Raw genomic sequence first — 18,399 nt, 5'->3', positions numbered from 1 at the left:
GGAAAAAGGGAAGTAGGGCAGGTGCCTGTTGAGAGCAGAAGATAGGGAGCTCAGCTCTATTTTGGGAAAATTCTTATTCAAAACAAAATAAAATCAGGTTAAAAGTTTGGGGCGAAGTTACTTTAGAAACTGAAAATGCCTCATCAGAATTTATGGGTAGCTGAGATCTTAAATGCACAGTACCCAATAGTTTTAGTCAGGGGATGCAAATTTGAGTTAGATCCCGGGAACGCTATGAATGCAGTAGGCCTTGCTGGAACCTGGTGTCCCATCATAGGCATTTTGTGTAGAAGAGATGGACCTTGGTCCTTCAGACTGGGGATGTGGACCACCTTTGCCGGAAAGGTGAGCGGACCAGCCTCATGTACGGGCCTGTTCCAGGGAAGAGCAGCGTGTAAGCCAGCTCTCTGTCCCGTTTGTCACAAGCCAGGCCTGACTCTGGATAGTTATGGCATGATTATGGGGTGACGGGTAGGGTGTTGAGGAGCACAGATGCGTGTTAGACGGCCATGCTCCTGGATGGTTTTACGCGTCTGTTACTGCAGCCGCAGGAAGCAGCGTCTTGTTTAATGTGCAGGACTCTGTGACCCTCTGTTATTTGGGGTGGTGGAGGACAGCTCTTTCCATGTGCTCTTCATGGTCCCTGTTTACATAGAGTTACACTGATCTTCAAACTCGTCTCCAGGTTTTTCTCAAGGAAGTGAAGTGCTCAGTTTCTGATCTTCCTTGATCAGTTTTTGTTTCCTTTTGCTAGCGCCTTGGAGGAGGCAGGTGAGCAGTTGAAGAGTGGTGGGCGCGTCTGTGTGAGGGGAGCATTTGGGTACACTGCTTGGAGTTTTAGAAAAGTCTTAATCCGTAAGCAAAGTGACATCATTTTTCAGTTTTAAGTGTACCTTTTTTTTTTTTTCCTTTTGGTCCCTTAGGGGTTTATCTGTCAATCGCAACCAATTTAATTCTCAATTTTAGATAGCATATTAAGTATCGTTGGAACATAGAGGCTATGAAAACTGTTTTATTTTGTGTCCTGAAAGAGCATTTTAATTTTGCATTTTATAAATTAAGTTGAGGGGCTTTTTTAATACCGTTTTCAGCCTTTAGGTTAAAAGACTTGGCTCCTGAGTTCTTACGACATGTTTGTCAACACGTATTTCACTCATGCCTTCAGTGTTTCTTCCCATAACAGACTTGTCCAAAGGAAGCAGCGTATTAATTAATGTGGTCCCAGCAATCATTTTATTTGGACCTGAGGAGTCATAGAACATTTTGCTATTAGTTTAGTGTAGAGATTTTGAGTGTATGGGCTTTGGATAGGATGAGGATAGAGTTAAGAATAAATAGAAGTTATGAATATCTTTCCCTTACTCAATCCATTTTGCTTATGAATGAAGATACAGTCTCTTGAATTAACGTTAGTATTTCTCGAAGCTAGAATTTGCTTTACTTGAGGATCTGCCAGAATTTTTGAAGCTGTTGTCCACCTTCTCCATCCCCTTCTGCTCTGCCTCCAGCATTGATTCACCCCACCTCCCGCCTGTGGGAGTTTCACGGTTCTTGCTTTCAGGCAGATTTTGCTGTTTCCCGGGGGGACTATCGGCCACGGTGGGAGCTCCAGGCTGTCTGCTCAGAAGAGGGACGCAAAAGTCTAGAGAAAATACTCGACTGCTGTGTTCATCACATAGGAGACTTTCCTGAGCTTCGTTGAGTCTTAAAATTAACCCGTTACCCTACCTCCAAATTTCTAAATTCTACTGTTGGGGTCAAGTTGGATATAGAGAGTTATATATAACATATTTCTGTCTCTGTATAGTTAGTATGTATTATGTATTTGTACCCAAATTATAAGACTTAGAGTACTTACTCCCAAGATTTGAAGAGCTTTAGGACATCTTTATTTCATGACATTCTTGGTAAATTTTTGTGATTGTTGCATGTTTATTCTTATTTGGCCTGCAATGCAGGAGACCCGGGTTTGATCCCTTGGTTGGAAAGTTCCCCTGGAGAAGGGCATGGCTACCCATTCCATTATTCTTGCCTGGGAAATTGCATGGACAGAGGAGCCTAATGGACTATAATCCACAGGGTCGCAAAGGGTTGGACACGACTAAGGGACTAAACACTTGAAATGTATAGCTAGTAACCTGAATGAGTTTATAGAAAGCGTACAGTGGAGCCTGAGGGTTGTCCGTTGCACTGCAATCCTTTACAACCTCGTGAACAGCTGTGAGAGAGAACAGAAGTTCTTACCTCTTGACTTCATCTTGCTTTGTAGCAGCTTTCAGAGATAGATTGAATTAGTGAGTTAGCTTTTATATTTCTACTAGCATTTTGTTTACTGAGTGATTTAAGAAACTGGATTATTGATGAACTCTCCCAGTGACTAAGAGAAGTGCCTTCTGATTTGTTGTGACTTAGAAACAGTATTGAGCTGGCAGGCAAAGTTAAGAAATAGGATGGCTTTCGTGTGTTGCTGAGTGGGCATCGAACCTCAGGAGTTGAGTTTCAGGTTTCTAAAAACCCTGGGCATAGTCAGCTCTGTCTCAGTCATCACAGTGTGTCTCATTTCTAACGTAAAAACACGTCCTTTTAAGAAATTTAAGGTATCATTAATTTCATCCGAAATTTCTCATAAATCTGACATAATGTGGTTTTGAAACAGTAACAGGATAATTTAGTTTCATTTATGTGCTGAGAATAACAACTGGTATTTATTGTTTATACTTATGCAATTTTGTAGATGGAGTTTTAACATTGAATGCGGAGAACACTAATTATGACTATCAAGTTCCAAACTTCCATAAATGTGAAATCTGTCTGCTATCTTTTCCAAAAGAGTCCCAGTTTCAACGCCACATGCGGGATCACGAGCGAAATGACAAGGTATGTATTTATAAAAAGGATGTCGGAAATGTGAGCGTTGAAACTGGAGGAACTGTCAAATCAGCATTCTTTCTTATTTCTACATTTTGTATTGTGTAAATGAAGATTTTGATGTTTTGTTTTTAAGCCGTATTTCTAGCCATGGTTAGGTGATGAGAGAAAGTGAGAGCTTGTCTAGTGAATCTAATGAAATTATCTGTGAGTGGACAGAGAAATGATCTTAAAATATGACTTTCCTCAGTAGTTTCAATTTCCCACGTCTCGATGTGTTTTTCTCTGGCAGGCAGTGTTACCCTCAAGTGGTCTTGCATCTTAAAGAATCTGAGGTTTTAGATCATATTTCCGCAGGCAGCAACCCTCTGGTACACAGGGGTTGAACTCAAGTGCCTCTGGTGGGATGTGTCAGGGTGGTTGGAACGTGGCAGCTGAGCCCCCGTGAAGAGAGTGAGCGCCGAGCCCTCTGGGCTAGCGCCGCCTAAGCCCGTGAGTCTTCTGAGATGGGACTGGCGCCAGGGCGCTCTTTTCTGGAGGGCGGGGTGTGAGCAGCTCCAGCCTCCCTCTGGGCACGAGTGATGATGTTGTAGCTGTGACCATTGTTGCTAACACCAGAACCCACTGGGTGTTAACCTCCCAGGTGGAAAATCTGAAAATCCTGACCCATTAGGGTCTGTTTATTTCCAAGAGAAATACCAGTGATTTTCTTTCTACAAGTAAGTGGTAGAACACCTTCCATTTGGGGGAAATTTTAAGTGGGGCTAAGCAGCCATGTGACAATCCAGTGGGAGTTTTTATGATTACTTACTTTGTTTGAAGTGATTTTGTTTACAGCAATGGAGTTGTCATAAAATGAAGGGGGAAAGTCCCACCCAATAAGTTGAAGTCTCACTTTTGCTTTCATAGAGGTTACTTTCTGGTACATTTATATGCAGCATTTCTCATTAGAAATAATTTTCTACGCAAATGTGATGTTTCTGTATACTGCTTTGAGAAATTCTGTAAGGAGCTTTCCCGTGTCCATTTTGGGTTTATTGACTTCAGGTCCAGAAGGACTTCAGAAATTGCTTCTAAAGCTTATCTGTGGATTATGGTGCTTGCTAATGTTTGAATGACATTTATTGTGGAAAGATTGTGTTTCAGTAGCTTTTCGACTTTTCTCTCCACCTAGCCACATCGATGCGACCAGTGCCCCCAAACCTTTAATGTTGAGTTCAACCTGACCCTTCACAAATGTACCCACAATGGGGAGGATCCTACTTGTCCCGTGTGTAACAAGAAATTCTCCAGAGTGGCTAGTCTCAAAGCACATGTTATGCTGCATGAAAAGGAAGAGGTAATTATTTCGGCCTATACTTTGTTCACTGATTTTTAAAATGCATCTCATCTCGGGTCAGGAGGTTTTTAGGTTTAAACTAGTTTGAAGAAGTCTTGTGTGTAGGTGTCACGGCGTCCATTATCAAGAAACTCACCTTGGCCAGTCTCCAGGTCCCTGGTAAAGCGTTTGTTTTCCGGTCATGTCAGAAGCTTAGGGCAAGACTTTTTAATGTGTGGTATACTTGGAGGATCAAAGTTCATCCACAGTGGCTGGCAGAGGAGACCCTCGTTTTCTCCTTAACAGAAGTTAACTTCTGTAGGATTTTGGGTGGCCAAAGGTAAACTTTCTGCCTCTGAAGATGGTAGAGTCTCCTTGCCTGGCTCCTGCATCCCCTGACACGTGGGCATTTGGGAGACGAGAGGAAATTCGTGAAGACCCAAGGCAGTTTATGCCCCCAGTAGTAGTCCGAAAGTGGACGGTATTGAGATGGAGTGAAGAATGGTGGGGGTGCGCGGCCCAGGTGCACAGAGAGGCCCGCCTGCTGCTGGCGTGGGTGGGCTCACGTGAAGTGTAAAACATCAGCCCCGCATTGTTACCACAGACAGTCAGGAACATGTGAATGTAGAAAAGAGAAGATAGCAGTCACCTCTAGTTCAGCCACCCAGGGCTAATTATAGGTAACTATTTGGTATGGTTTTCTCCTGAGACAGAAAAACATAAAATATTTATTTACACGTGTAAAATCTGCATCCTGAAAACTGAGTTTGTACATCATGTATAGGTTTGCGTCCTCTTTTTACGTCTTTAATTTTTTATATGAAATAATTTCTTTTTATCTTTTAAAATCTTATTGTATAAGTAATACATGTTCATTTTGGAAAAAGTTGGAAACTGAAGATTAACAAAAGTAAAGGAACCGGTAGTCACACTAGTGGGAGAGATGCGTGTGCAGTTGGCCCTTGAAGCAGCGCGGGTCTGAACTGTGCAGGTCCGCGTGCGCGTGGGCTTTTCAGTAAACACGTCCGACAGGACTGGGTGGTCCCGAGACCGAGGGCGGGGAACCGTGGACGTGGAGGGCCTGCTGTAAAGTTATGCTCGGATTTTCACCTGTGGGGTCGATGCCCCAGACTTCCATGCTTTTCAAGGCTCAGTTGTGTGTTTCTGGCTTTTTGGGGGGTGTGCATACACTTCCATGATGGTTTGTTTAGGAACAGTGTTTTTAGTGCAGTTATATCCTATTATGTCATCTGCTCTGTCCCTTTCATATCTGTGAATGCATCTTTCCCTCACTCGCTTCGTGATTCATGAGTGTTTCCCCCACATTGCTATTCTAAATTGCTTTATTAAAGTCTTTAGCATCTGGATAGAGTGTCATGATATTTCTACCATTTCCTTTATTTTTAACATTTAAGTTCATCCTTTTTCAGAACTATAAATAATGCAAATAATGTGTGTATCTTTGTTTCATTAAGATAGATTCATGCAATTGGATTTACTGAATTAACAAGGCTTTTTCAGGCTCTTTGTAGAATGCCACCGTGTATTCTAGAAAGCGTGTGCCCTTCTGCACCTTCTGCAGACTGTAGGCCCGCCTGTCACACTCAGCTGTAGCACTGTCCAGAAATGGCCAATGTGTTCCTTTCAAAAGGCAGAAAGTGTTTAATATGGTATTTTAACTATTTGAACTGGGAGTCAGTTCAAATAGTAAGACTCATACAGTAGAGAAAACGGTAGAGAGTTAAGTCCCCTTCAGCCCCTGACCTCAGTTCTCCCAGGAGCAGCTTGTCTGGGGGCGGTCAGTGCACGCACAGACCTCTGCGTCCCACGAACGCAACCGAGTGCTGGGGTTCTGTGCTGTCCTCTTCAGGCGACTGAGTCTCGGGTGTTGTTTCGGCCCCCGCGGTGCTACGTGGCATCCGCTGTCCTGGCCCGTGGGGTCGCCCTTGGGCTGGGCGTGGGTGGTGTGGCCTCGTGTTGCTCTGTGAGGGGCTGGGGGGCTGCGGGCGCGGGAAGCCTGCCCTCGGGACCCGGAGCTGAGCTGACCAGGGGCGCGAGCACAGACACATACGAGGATCGTGTGCATGGAATGCTGGGATCACTGCTGCGAACTGGTGTGCATGTGCTGGGTGGGAGGGGAGTGTGGGCTGTGCCCACAGCACCCATCAGCTGGGTGGCTGTGGGCATCGACGTTCAGATGGGACCCGTGTGTGATGGTGGCGGGGAGTCGGGTGTTGGCAGAGGGCTGCAGTGCTGTGACGTGCTCGAGGCTGGCCAGCCGTGCGGGAAGCCTGGCCGCGGGGGCCCTGTGAGGTGGGTCTCCCTTCCCCTGGTTCTATGTGCATCCGCAAGGGGCGCCTGCTGGCCCTGCCGTGAGCCCGGGGAACCATGCCGGGGGGTGCCTGCTGCTGGGGTCAGGAGGGGTCCGTGGGGTGGCCAGGGTGTCTGCCGAGCACTGAGCAGCACCTTGAGGCAGATTCCTGTGGGCAGGGCAGAGGGCTCCTGAGAGCCTGGGAGGGTCAAGGGTAGTGCTGGGCACCGGTGCCCGGGGGCGCGAGAGAAGGGCCAGGGTGGCCCCTGGGAGGGGGCAGAAAGGGCGCGTGTTACAGATGAGGAGCCTGAAGGTGGTTGCTGTTTATTGTGTCTACTCTGACTTAAAAAATTTCATCTTTAGCCAGATGGGGGCTGATAAGAACACCACAGCACCCTGACGGTCTGCTGGCCACTCGGGGTCACTGACATCACCCAGGACCGCCTGCCTCTGCAGGAGGCACGAGCAGGAGCTCTGACCACAGGAAATGCAGTGCAGTGGACAGGCTGCCTGCTGCCCTCCAGGCCTCACGCTCCCACTGGGACAAGCCCGGGAGCCAGGCTGCTCGGACCCAGAGGGATGGGAGGCCCATCCAGGCCCCTTGGGGTTGGGTGTGACGTGGCGGCAGCTACAGAACCTCCCGTCCATAGCCCATGTCAGTTGTGATTCAGCATGTACTCAATCCTGCTTTCACCACATGAACTAATTGTACACAAGCCAGGGTTTACTCAGAAAGTTCGGAAAAGTTTCAGAGGAATATCCATGTAGATAACTCCTGAAATGTACTCACCTGCTCATTTGGTTAAAAAAAAAAGTACATTAAAAAAGAGGGTTGATCTGAGCCAGAGCAAATAAAGAACAGGGCTGGGAATGGGGGATAAAAAGTCATGGTTTGCATTGTGACTTAGTCGTCCGTGCAGGGCAGATGTTTTGCCTGCAGATTCAGGGTACACGTGGCCCCACCGCTGCATTCGAGGTGGGCAAAACAAGTTTTGTTGTTAGATGGTTTTTAAAAATTTTTGACTATTCACAAGAAAGAAATTTCTTTATTATCAGCAAGATACTAACAAAATAGCAGTTCGTTATTTCCTTACATTATTAAATATTCAGTTCAGTTCAGTTCAGTTGCTCAGTCATGTCCGACTCTGCGACCCCATGAATTGCAGCACGCCAGGCCCCCCTGTCCATCACCAGCTCCCCAAGTTCACTCAGACTCATGTCCATCGAGTCAGTGATGCCATCCAGCCATTTCGTCCTCTGTAGTCCCCTTCTCCTCCTGCCGCCAATCCCTCCCAGCATCAGGGTCTTTTCCAATGAGTCAACTCTTCACATGAGGTGGCCAAAGTACTGAAGTTTCAGCTTTAACATCATTCCTTCCAAAGAAATCCCAGGGCTGATCTTCAGAATGGACTGGTTGGATCTCCTTGCAGTCCAAGGGACTCTCAAGAGTCTTCTCCAACACCACAGTTCAAAAGCATCAGTTCTTCGGTGCTCAACATTCTTCACAGTCCAACTCTCACTTCCATACATGACCACAGGAAAAACCATAGCCTTGACTAGACGGACCTTTGTTAGCAAAGTAATCTCTCTGCATTTGAATATGCTATCTAGGTTGGTCATAACTTTCCTATTAAGACTAACTTAAAGTCATTTAAGTTGAAGTCATTGGATTGCTCCAAGTATCCCATTCAGCTTCATTCCTTCCGCAAAGGACGCACTGAGTAGCGTCAGTGAACAGCCTCATTCAGTGAGGTTTCTGTGCATTCACGAGGCCATCAGGTGCAGTAATTAGAAGAAAGTCTGGTGGGAAGAGAGAGCTTTGTATTCTGTTGTGTAGAAACAGCAGTTTATGCACACTGACAGGTTACATGCGTCTTTTCCCGTGAGGGCAGGTGCTGCTGTCACCACTGTTTCATACCCCTTGGGCGGTCAGCACACTCAGGTGCACGTGGCTGGTGATTAGGAGCCTTAACATGAACCGAGGCCCAGCTTCGGAACACCTGGACCTGCGCTGTTCTAACTGAGACACGAGTAATTTAAAATTTACCCTGGCTGTATTTTCAGAAGTCAAAACAAAACAATGAAATAAATTTTAATGTATTTACGAAAATACATCCAAAGTATTGTAAGTCGCACATTAAAAGTTACTGTGCTGTTTTACACCTCACCTTCTTTTCAGTAAGCCTTTGAAATCCTGTGTGTTTCTTATGCTGGCTCCACAGGTGCTCAGCCGGGCACGTCTACATGGAGTCCCTGACTGTTCTGTGATCAACCTTCTATATAAACCAGACGGAAAGAGTGATAGGTGTTTCCATTTAAGAACTTACCAGCTGTCAGCTTGTTTTAAGGAAGTCTATTAAACTATCATCTTAATTTAAATTCCTTCCTGACCTTTCTGTGGTGTCCAAGTCCTACTTCAGAGTTTTCACAGTGTAGGTGAACAAAGCGCCATTACCCAGCAGTCAGTTTGAAGCAGCTCACTTTGCTCAAAAGCTGTAGTGGTCTCTCATCCTTTCGCCTGTGTTTCTGTCAACAAAGAAGTGATTTCTCGTATCCTCATACTTGGACCCCGCGGTGTATCTTTTGAGAGGCAAGGCGGTGTTTGTTTGCCAGGAGGGTGCACTCTGTGTGTCAGTGGTTTAAGCAGCAAGGCTCCGGCGCGTCCGCGTGCTTATAGGTGGCCTCTCCCCATTAGAACCTCATCTGCTCCGAGTGCGGGGATGAGTTCACCCTGCAGAGCCAGCTGGCCATCCACATGGAGGAGCACCGCCAGGAGCTGGCCGGGAGCCGCACTCACACCTGCAAGGCCTGCAGGAAGGAGTTCGAGACGTCCTCACAGCTCAAGGAGCACATGAAGACACACTACAAGATCAGGTGGGAAGCCTTTCCCGGCTAAAGAAAATTACACCTTGTATGAAAAATTGGCACGCTGCTTTAGGAGCAGGAGCAGGGCGACTTGGGAATGTGGTGCTGGGATGGCTTTCATAACCTGTGGTCCGTGTCATGTCTGCCGTAGGACAGATAAGTCAAAAATGAAACATCAGACTGAGGGTAGAAGTTTTTAGCTGTATTACAATGAGAACAGCTGTAGAATGAGGTATCGGCAGTACACTTTTAACGGGCAGGTAAGGAGGTGTGTAGAGTGGACTCACAGGGCCAGGTTAGCACCCTTTTTAGTGAGTTGGCTTATTTGTACTACCTGGAGCTTGCACATGTCCAACATGTGCTTCATGTGTCTGCAAACAGACAAGTAAAACTTCATTTAATTGTTAACATACCGCCCTTCAGGCCAGGATACTGCCGTGGTCCCCGTTTTGCAGATTAGAAAGCCTAGGCTGGAGGTTTCTGCCCAGCCTTCAGAATGCCGCAAGGCTGCTTATGGGGGCTGGAGCAGGGAGAGCCAGGGCGCAGGGCGGCGGCTGCGGGCCGGGGACGCGGGAGCCTTCTCGCTCCCACGTGTGCGGTTGATCTCTCCTTAAAGCTCGCTCTGGTTCTGAAGCGGTGGGGTCACAGGGACCCCACTTACCGCATGCTTTCCCTCCGGGATCCCAGGGTGGCCGGCACCAGGTCGTACAACAGGAACATCGACAGGAGCAGCTTCACATACTCCTGCCCGCACTGCGGGAAGACGTTCCAGAAACCGAGCCAGCTGACGCGGCATGTCCGGATACACACAGGTGTGAGGCGCGCTGGCTTCTGGAGGACCCCGACGGGGGCTGGGGGCCAGACTGTGGCCTGGAGCCGGCCCGGCCTGGACTGGGGCCTCGGCTTTCCCCTGCTTGCAGAGGCCCGCGGTGCTCCTTTGCGATGCTGGGGAGGCGGCGGGAGTGTGGGTCTGCGGCCTCAGGGAGACGTTCTGCCTGGAGGGGGCAGGTGTGCGGTCTTGAATTTGGGTAACTTAAGAAGTATTTCTCTTAACCCATCACATGCTCATACAGTGCGGAATCACATTGTGATCATCTTTCTCCCTCTCCAGGTGAAAGGCCATTTAAGTGTAGCGAATGTGGAAAAGCTTTTAACCAGAAGGGTGCGCTGCAGACTCACATGATCAAGCATACGGGTGAGAAGCCCCACGCCTGTGCCTTCTGTCCCGCCGCCTTCTCTCAGAAAGGGAACCTCCAGTCCCATGTGCAGAGGGTTCACTCCGAGGTGAGCGTGCCCCTGGGGTGTAGGCATGTGGTGGGCGGGCTGGGGTGGAGCGGGGAGGTCCTTACAAGAGTGCAGACGTCACAGGCTGCACAGGTGCCCCCAGAGTGAAGAGTGAGCCCGAGGAACTCTACTTGTTAAATGTAGATAAAGGGTTTGTCCGGAGCAAACCCTGTTTAAAAAAGTATGTGCGTGCGGGCTCAGTCATGTCTGACTCTTTGCGACCCCATGGACTGTGGCCCGCCAGGCTCCCCACATGGGATTCTCCAGGCCAGAGTACGGAGTGGGTTGCCATGCCCTCCTCCAGGGGATCTTCCCTATCCAAGGATTGAACCCACTTCTCCTGCATTGCAGGTGGATTCTTTACCACTGAGCCACCTAAGCAGCTCCCCAAAATACATATATATGTATACACACAAGTACATACATACACATAAATATATATATATATATATAAAAACATGTGAACCTTTTTGGCTTATATGGAAATGTACTGTTTTTTGTCGTTTTACCGACAATATTATAGCTTTGATGAATAAACGTTTGAAAATAATCCTAATACCATTGTTAGTCACAGTTTATCAATCTGAATGTGAACGTTATGTGATGCCTTTAGTGAACCCGAAACACAGACGCTTCCAAGTGTGAGGAACTGAAAGACGCGGTGAACTTGAGGAGGAAGTGTTTTTCTGTGCGGGTGCAGCTGACCTGTGTTCAGCCCCACTCACGTTTTCTGTCAGCATAGTCCTGCCCAGTGTATTTCCCTCCATGCTGCACATTAACTGATCATTTCAGCCAAACTGATGCTCCTCAGTTGTCTCCAGATAATACTGATTTGTCAGCCTCTGGAAGTAGCTCTCTTCATCCGGTTCGTTTTTGCTCTTAACTGTCGTGATTTGGTGTCTTATTTAGTCTAGTTGGAGATAATGAAGATGTATTTAAGCAACACAAACACTCTTATTATGGATCATTTATTTTATGTAATTACTTTGGAGGATGAAAAATATCACAGTCCTAAAAGCAAGTGTATATCTTTTAATTTTTCCTTTGGTAAATCCTTAGGTAACAGTAAATCCTTAAGTAACAGTAAAATGAAGAAAAGCTTACGTAGTTCTGATAGTTTACAAGCAGACTGAGGACTCATATGCAGTGAAGCTACTTTTAAAGACTGTTTACTGTCGAAGGCCCAGGCCCTGGGAAGAGTATATGCGGACTCGCGAGGGTGCCTTTTGGTCTGCGTTAGTGCCTCTTGGAGCTGCCTCCGTGTGAAAGGGATTGCTGAGGAGTAACCGTGTATCTGCACACACAGCACCAGGAAGAGGAGGCTGAGAACCTCCCGGCTTAGGAGAGCCTTGCGGGGATGCCAGTGTCGCCTGCCTCCGGCCGGAGACCCCCGGGGCCTGTAGTGGGACCGACTCTGGTGTTCTGGGAACAACCCCTAAAGATTGCTTGGAGTGCTATCTAATCCTGTGGTGAGGCTAAAGCTGTGGGTTTGCTCTTCTCGAGGTGTCGGGAAGATGGAGTCTCCCCCTAGCTCAGAGCCGGCCGGCACAGCTGGCAGGACCAGCGCTGGCCCTGAGGGTGGGGCGAGGACTGCTGGGAGCTGCCTCCATGCCGGCGGCCCTGCTCCCTCACTGCTCTGTGCGCCACTTTCTGCTCCGCCAGAGGCTTAGAAGGTGGCCACTGATGTGACGTGACTATTGGAACTGGCGGCCGCCCTCCTGACTCGTATGTTTAAGACTCAGAGTAAAAGTCTTAACTGTCTGGCCTTGGTTGTTGAACACTTAAACCATTTTATTGAACACTTAGCCATTTAAGAAATCGAGAACAGGTCAGACCTTTTTTTTTTTAACTAGAGCACAGTAACTGAAAACTGTGGGTTTTCACTCCCGCACCAGTTCTGATTTATAGAAAAGACTGAAATTTCAATTAATCTCAGACTGAAAATATTGATTACAGAGTCAGGTCATTGATTCTAGACCTCTCTAACTTAAAAGGTATAATAAAGGGTTACATTATTTCTGTCATTTTAATTGAATGGTTAGTTATAATTTGCCATCATTTAAATATTTTAATCTAACAATTGTAAAACATTGTTTTTTCTTTTTTGTTCTTTAAGGTCAAGAATGGCCCTACCTATAATTGTACAGAATGTAGTTGTGTATTTAAAAGTTTAGGTAGCTTGAACACTCACATCAGCAAGATGCATATGGGTGGACCACAGAATTCAGCAGGCGCTACAGAGACTGCTCACGTCTTAACGGTAAGCTTGGCCAGCTGGTTGACAGAAGGTATTCTGTTACCAAAATCTGTCATCTGAAGTATGACCTTTTTTTAAAATGGAATGGAATCGTCAGTAGTACCATAAAGGTGCTATGAAAGTTTCCTCTATGGAAGTACGGGTCCTACTTTTATTTGTTCGCTTAATTAATGAAAGAAAATCAAATTCTTGGAAACTTTAAAATAATTTTACGTGATTCTGATTTATAGAGTGTCATCTGAACCAGTTAGAAATAAGGCCAAATGTCATCATTGTTATGAAGTTGTAATTCCTACAGTCAGTGTTAACTGATGATGATTATTGAATATTCTTTATGCTTGTGTTCTCATTGAAGAATCACCTTTCTTTTTAAAGTGATATTTCCCCACATCTGATGTGATGGTGATTCTTTTTCCTGAAACCTTGCACCTTTGGGAAACTAAGTTGTATTTTCCAGTACACGCAGTAAGGGTTGTGACTCAGAGCATGCCCACCTGACTCCTTCCTGTAGACTGGTAGCTCAGCCTCCGTCTGCGGCTCTCCTGTCGTCTCAGCTGAGCTGCCTGGCAACATCTTAAGTGTCGAGCGTGGTGTCCTGACCACCGCAGACAAGTCTCCCGAGTGCAGAGGTGCCTCGTGAGTGCAGCCAGCCAGTAGCTGGTGTCAAGTCGGCAGCTGCCTCTTACCACGGAGAGGACAGGCCCAGTTTGTATTTTGTCCCCAAGCATGGGGCTCACGTTTAGTGTTGGCTTTTTCCTTTCTCACAATATTTGTGGCTTGGGATGAGTCCTCAGCTTACTCTTGATCCAGAGAGTGTTGTAAAGATGTTCTAAAACTGGAGAGTAATCAGTCTTGTAATTAGGTCTTAAATTTTATTTTGGACTGAGTAGTTTTAAATAAAATTTTCAATATATAAATCAAGCAAATGTTGAGGTTTTTTTTTCCTTTTCCTTTGGCAGTATGCAAATCAAGCATGTAGGTGGAGTGAATTACCTAGAATGATAATCCAAGTCATTTAAAAAATCTACATTCTCCATAAAACACTGAGAGTGTCGTGCAGGGGTTTGTCCTGATACCCGCCATGATGAGGTCTTGCGGGTTCTCTGACCCCACTGTCTTACGTGTGTGTTTTTCAGATTTCTGGGTTTCTGAGGAATCAGATCAGCTCTCCCCTTACATACTCTTGGCTGTGGCTTTACAGAGCTATTATTCCTCCAATGCCCCTATTTTTCAGCAATCAGAAAAAATTTTAGACCACAGTGATTTCTTTCTTATTTTGTCTATTTGGTAACTTTTTTACTCCTTTGTTTTAGTGACCAGCGGGAATGAGGTTTGTGTGCTTAATCCCTCATCTTGAAGTGATAATCTCTACTACCACATAAAAGACTTTAAAAGAGTTACAGAAAAATTCATTGAATACGTTTTTTTTAATAGCCAGTTTTGGTCTAACTTAAAAAGTCAGTGAGGCATATTTGCGATATTGTTAGATTTTCATGCTCAGAACAAAGATAATGCTGGTTTATTTTTTTTTTAAAAATTGCTGTACGAATTAGCATACTTGTTTACCATTTTTAATGAACGTCGGTGTGTTTCAGGCCACGCTGTTTCAGACTTTACCTCTCCAGCAGACGGACACCCAGGTCCCGTCGGCTCCCGGTCAGCAAAGCTCGCAGGTGGTGACCGACGTCATCCAGCAGTTGCTGGAGCTGTCGGAGCCGGGGCCGGTGGAGGCCAGCCAGCCGCCCCAGGCTGCCCAGCAGCTGAGCATCACCGTGGGCATCAACCAGGACATCCTGCAGGTGAGCCGCGCTGCCCCCGCCGTTGTGTCCGTCAGGGCCGGGGCCACCGCTGGGAAGTCAGTATTCAGGGCTTGTTGGAGTAAAGGCATCTTCACGAAAATTGTGTCCTAACTGAAACGATTATATTGAAACAAAGCATGCTTATTTGATTACTTATGGACAGTGCAGATTTCGAAATGATTTATTAATCTATAAACAAAAAGTTTTAAAAACCTAACTTTTTTCTCTGTAAGTGAGTTTTCTGGAAAAGAACAGGGTTTTCAGGGCTTTCTTATATCTGTCCCTGGTGACGGAGGGTGAGGACTATTTAATTCTTGGCCGAGCTCCTTGGAGACAGCACCGCGTGTCCTGACTGTGTGTGAGCATCTCTGCTCTCACGGGGCTGGCGAAGGGGGGCGCACAGATGCCTGTCTCATTCTCCCCCCAGGCCTGCTCCATGGCCGCGGCCTTTACCCTCCCCGCTCCCTGTGTTTACTTGCTGATGGTAAACGCTGACCTCTGTGCTCCACCTTTGTGGTGACAAGTTGGCTGGGGAGTGAAGAGTCAGGCTGTCAGGACCCTGTGACAGCTGGTGTCCTGAGGGTGAAGCCCCTCTCATCTCTAACCGTGATTCCCCAATGTGCTGTAGACAACCAGGGTTGTCTGATACAACAGTTCTACCAGGCCGTGTAATTAATTTTAATTCCCTTTAATTTTGAAACACAAATGCTTGCCATGCCAGATTTTGGGTAGAGCTGAGATGTCAGATTTCCAAAGGGACATTTCCACCTCCAGAGCTGGACGTTTCGCTTATGTTAATAGAGGACTGCTTGGCGATGGAGGCTTTCCTCCTGGTGGGGTCGAGTCAGAATTCCGCAGGTCAGGCTTGCTAGTGTCTTTGTGATTAACTTTGGTGGGCAGGTGCGGGCGTCACCCCTCCTAACCTCCTAGTTCTGTTCTGTCTCAGCAAGCCTTAGAAAACAGTGGGCTGTCTTCAATTCCAGTTGCAGCGCATCCGAGCGACCCCAGCCACACCAAGGCCGCAGCAGCTCAGGGCCAGACCCCAGACGCTACGAGCGTTTCAAGTGAGCCAGCTGACCCTACAGACACAGAGCAAGAGAAAGAGCAGGAAAGCCCAGAGAAGCTGGATAAAAAGGAGAAAAAGATTATAAAGAAGAAATCACCGTTTCTACCAGGTAATTTTAGCACGCGTTAAGGTTCCGACATTGGGGTGGTCAGTTGCTATTTGAGTCGTGCCCTCCTTTTTCCTTCTGAAGGGGATGTGTTGTTGAAGGCTCCAATCGTCTCTACCCAATAGCGTTTGTTTGTGGTGAGCCTTGTTGAACTTGCCCCTTTGCCGCGGGCAGCTGACGTCCCGTGATTGAGCCCTCCTTCCTGCCAGCCCTTCCCACCAGTCTCTGCTCCATCGTCCCCCAGAGCCCCCACCTGATGCTCCTGAAGCCCCCCTGCCCCACCCTCGGCCCTTTCCCAGCGGCGCCGTCTGCTCCCCGGCTCCCAGCCTTTGGAAGCCCGCCCCACCTGCGTCTCTGCCTCCCCTCTGGGCGTCTGGATGCAAGCGCATGCTGTGGTGAAGCTGGGTTCCTGCTGTCCCCTCAGCATCCTCGCGTCTGCTGAGCGGTGTGCGTTCCCACAGACGGGGCTGCGTCACGCATGTCTCCTTCCTCGCCCTCCTCTCTCATTCTCTGGGGGCCTCGGGCGGTTGTTGGAGGCCAGGTCGCGTCACCGCCTCATAGGAGCAGGGGGTCTTCCTCCCTCAGTCCCGAAGACAAGCAGGACCCCTGGTCCCCTGGGTCAGTCGTGTGCAGCTGGAATGCGTTCTGTGCGTTTCCGCAATCCCTCAGGGCTCGGTTTGGCTCACCAGGCAGGAGCAGGCCTTATTGTGTCTCTCATGGATAAGATAGATCCCTGCCTTTTGGGAGAAGTGTTGCTGTAAAGATGTTTGCTTAATGCATTAACTGTTCTTGGGAGGCGTGGACTAACCCTGTCATCTGTGTTAACACTTCTTTCTGAGAACGCATTTTCTCATTGCCAACGTGTGGTTGTGAAATCTTTGATTCTCAGCCTACAAAACATCTTGGCCCTACTCTCATTCTTCTCCCTCTTCTTTTGATCTGACCCTTCCTCCCCAAGTGAAAACCAGGATGATGGAACCCAAGCAGTTTATTGTCTGGGTTTTCCTGGGATCTGGAGAGGCAAGAAGGAAATAAGGGCCATTTCCACACATTTTTGTCAGTTGTGTGGTGGCCTTGGAGGTCCCACGTTAGCCGTGCGTTCTTGAACATCTCCTTCTCGTACACCTGATAAACTGATGAATACCCACAGTCCCTGTGAAACGTTCATACCAGTTACAGCATTTGCCGTGTTGAACATACGGAGGTGCTTGGACGTGGCTGAGGGCAGGCCAGACTGGCCTCCGGAAGGTGCTGAAGGGGAAACTTCATCCCGTGTTGTCCTCCGTCTTTAGGGTTAGAAACAGCTTTCTGTTCTGCACTGAGCATCAGATGGAGATTTCAAAATGGAACTGCAGTTAACCCTATTGTACATTATTTTAACACAGGGTGTTGTACTTACAGAGTTTATAAAGATATGGAGATTCCAGAATGGAACTGCAATTAACCATATTGTACATTATTTTAATATGCAGTGTTGTACTTACAGAGTCTATAAAGATTATGCAAATTTTAATTTTTGAAATACTTGAATAAATTAAATATTTAGAGTACTGAGCAAGTTTATGTAGTTCTAGTAAATTTTAGATTAAACGTGATCCTTAGTATAGGTTGGAGCAAGCTTTTTTTGTTTTAATCACCTCTGATGTGTGATGAGAATATTACTGGGGGCATGTTTCTATATAAAGACGCTCCTTAAAAAGAGTCCTTCCTTTTATAGGAACCAGTATACTTTTAATGTAATGATCATTTCCGAAAACAAAAACATTTCTTCAGGGGTAGTTGATACCATCTGGTGTACCCTAAGAAGACCCTAAGCAAACTATTCTTGTCTCATAAGTCATAACATTTTCTTAACGGCTAATAATTAACCTTAATTACATTTCCAAGTTGAACACATACAGGCATCTAAAGCCATCACTCTGATTTACTCAGTTTTGCAAGAATGAATATTTTTAGTAGAATTTGCTTTGTTGTTTAAGAAGTATTTTATGTATGAGTTAAATATTTAACAAATACTTTTATATTTATCATAAAACTTGTGACATGTAAATCATTGCTTCTCGTTGTTCAGACACTAAGTTGTGTTCGACTCTTTGCGACCCCATGGCCTGCAGCCCGCCAGGCTTGCTTGTCCTTCATCATCTCCCACAGTTCGCTCAATTGCTCGTGTCCATTGAGTCGGTGATGCCATCCAACCATCTTCATTATGAAGTTTTAATAAAGTCAGTTAACTTTTCAACTTTCTCATCTGTAAAAGGGACAGTGATGGGATAAATAAAAGAGAATCGACTAGTGCCTGACACATAGTAAGTGTGTAATAAATACACGTGTTTTTAAGTCTTTCTGAGAGTAGGCAGAACTGATCGTCGCGCACGGCTCAGAAGGCACACTGGTGGGCGGTGGGCGGTGGGCGCACCTTCTGCTCCTGCTGGGCCCCCGGCCGCTGCCTCACGGGGTCTTGTGTCTCCCAGCAAGCACAGGCGTAGTAGTATGTATTCTGTGTTACTGTTTTTAGTGAGATGTGT

General features: G+C 46.8%; 1 protein-coding gene across 5 annotated transcripts in view; it reads left to right on the top strand.

Annotated features, from left to right (window-relative positions):
* The window catches only part of ZNF236 (zinc finger protein 236), a 69,023-nt gene that overhangs the window by 6,919 nt on the left and 43,705 nt on the right, over window positions 1-18,399 (top strand). For all 5 annotated transcript variants that reach the window (XM_027526182.1, XM_027526180.1, XM_027526181.1 and 2 more), the window contains exons 2-9: window positions 2,735-2,877; window positions 4,043-4,207; window positions 9,193-9,371; window positions 10,050-10,174; window positions 10,474-10,646; window positions 12,763-12,906; window positions 14,499-14,702; window positions 15,649-15,877. In XM_027526182.1, coding sequence (XP_027381983.1) covers window positions 2,735-2,877; window positions 4,043-4,207; window positions 9,193-9,371; window positions 10,050-10,174; window positions 10,474-10,646; window positions 12,763-12,906; window positions 14,499-14,702; window positions 15,649-15,877 — 1,362 coding nt within the window. The remainder of the gene's footprint in view (window positions 1-2,734; window positions 2,878-4,042; window positions 4,208-9,192; window positions 9,372-10,049; window positions 10,175-10,473; window positions 10,647-12,762; window positions 12,907-14,498; window positions 14,703-15,648; window positions 15,878-18,399) is intronic.

This window comes from Bos indicus x Bos taurus, chromosome 24 (genome assembly GCF_003369695.1).
Source record: "Bos indicus x Bos taurus breed Angus x Brahman F1 hybrid chromosome 24, Bos_hybrid_MaternalHap_v2.0, whole genome shotgun sequence".
NCBI lineage: Eukaryota > Metazoa > Chordata > Mammalia > Artiodactyla > Bovidae > Bos > Bos indicus x Bos taurus.
The sequence above is the reverse complement of the archived record's forward strand: the minus strand, read 5'-3'. Positions and strand labels throughout refer to the sequence as shown.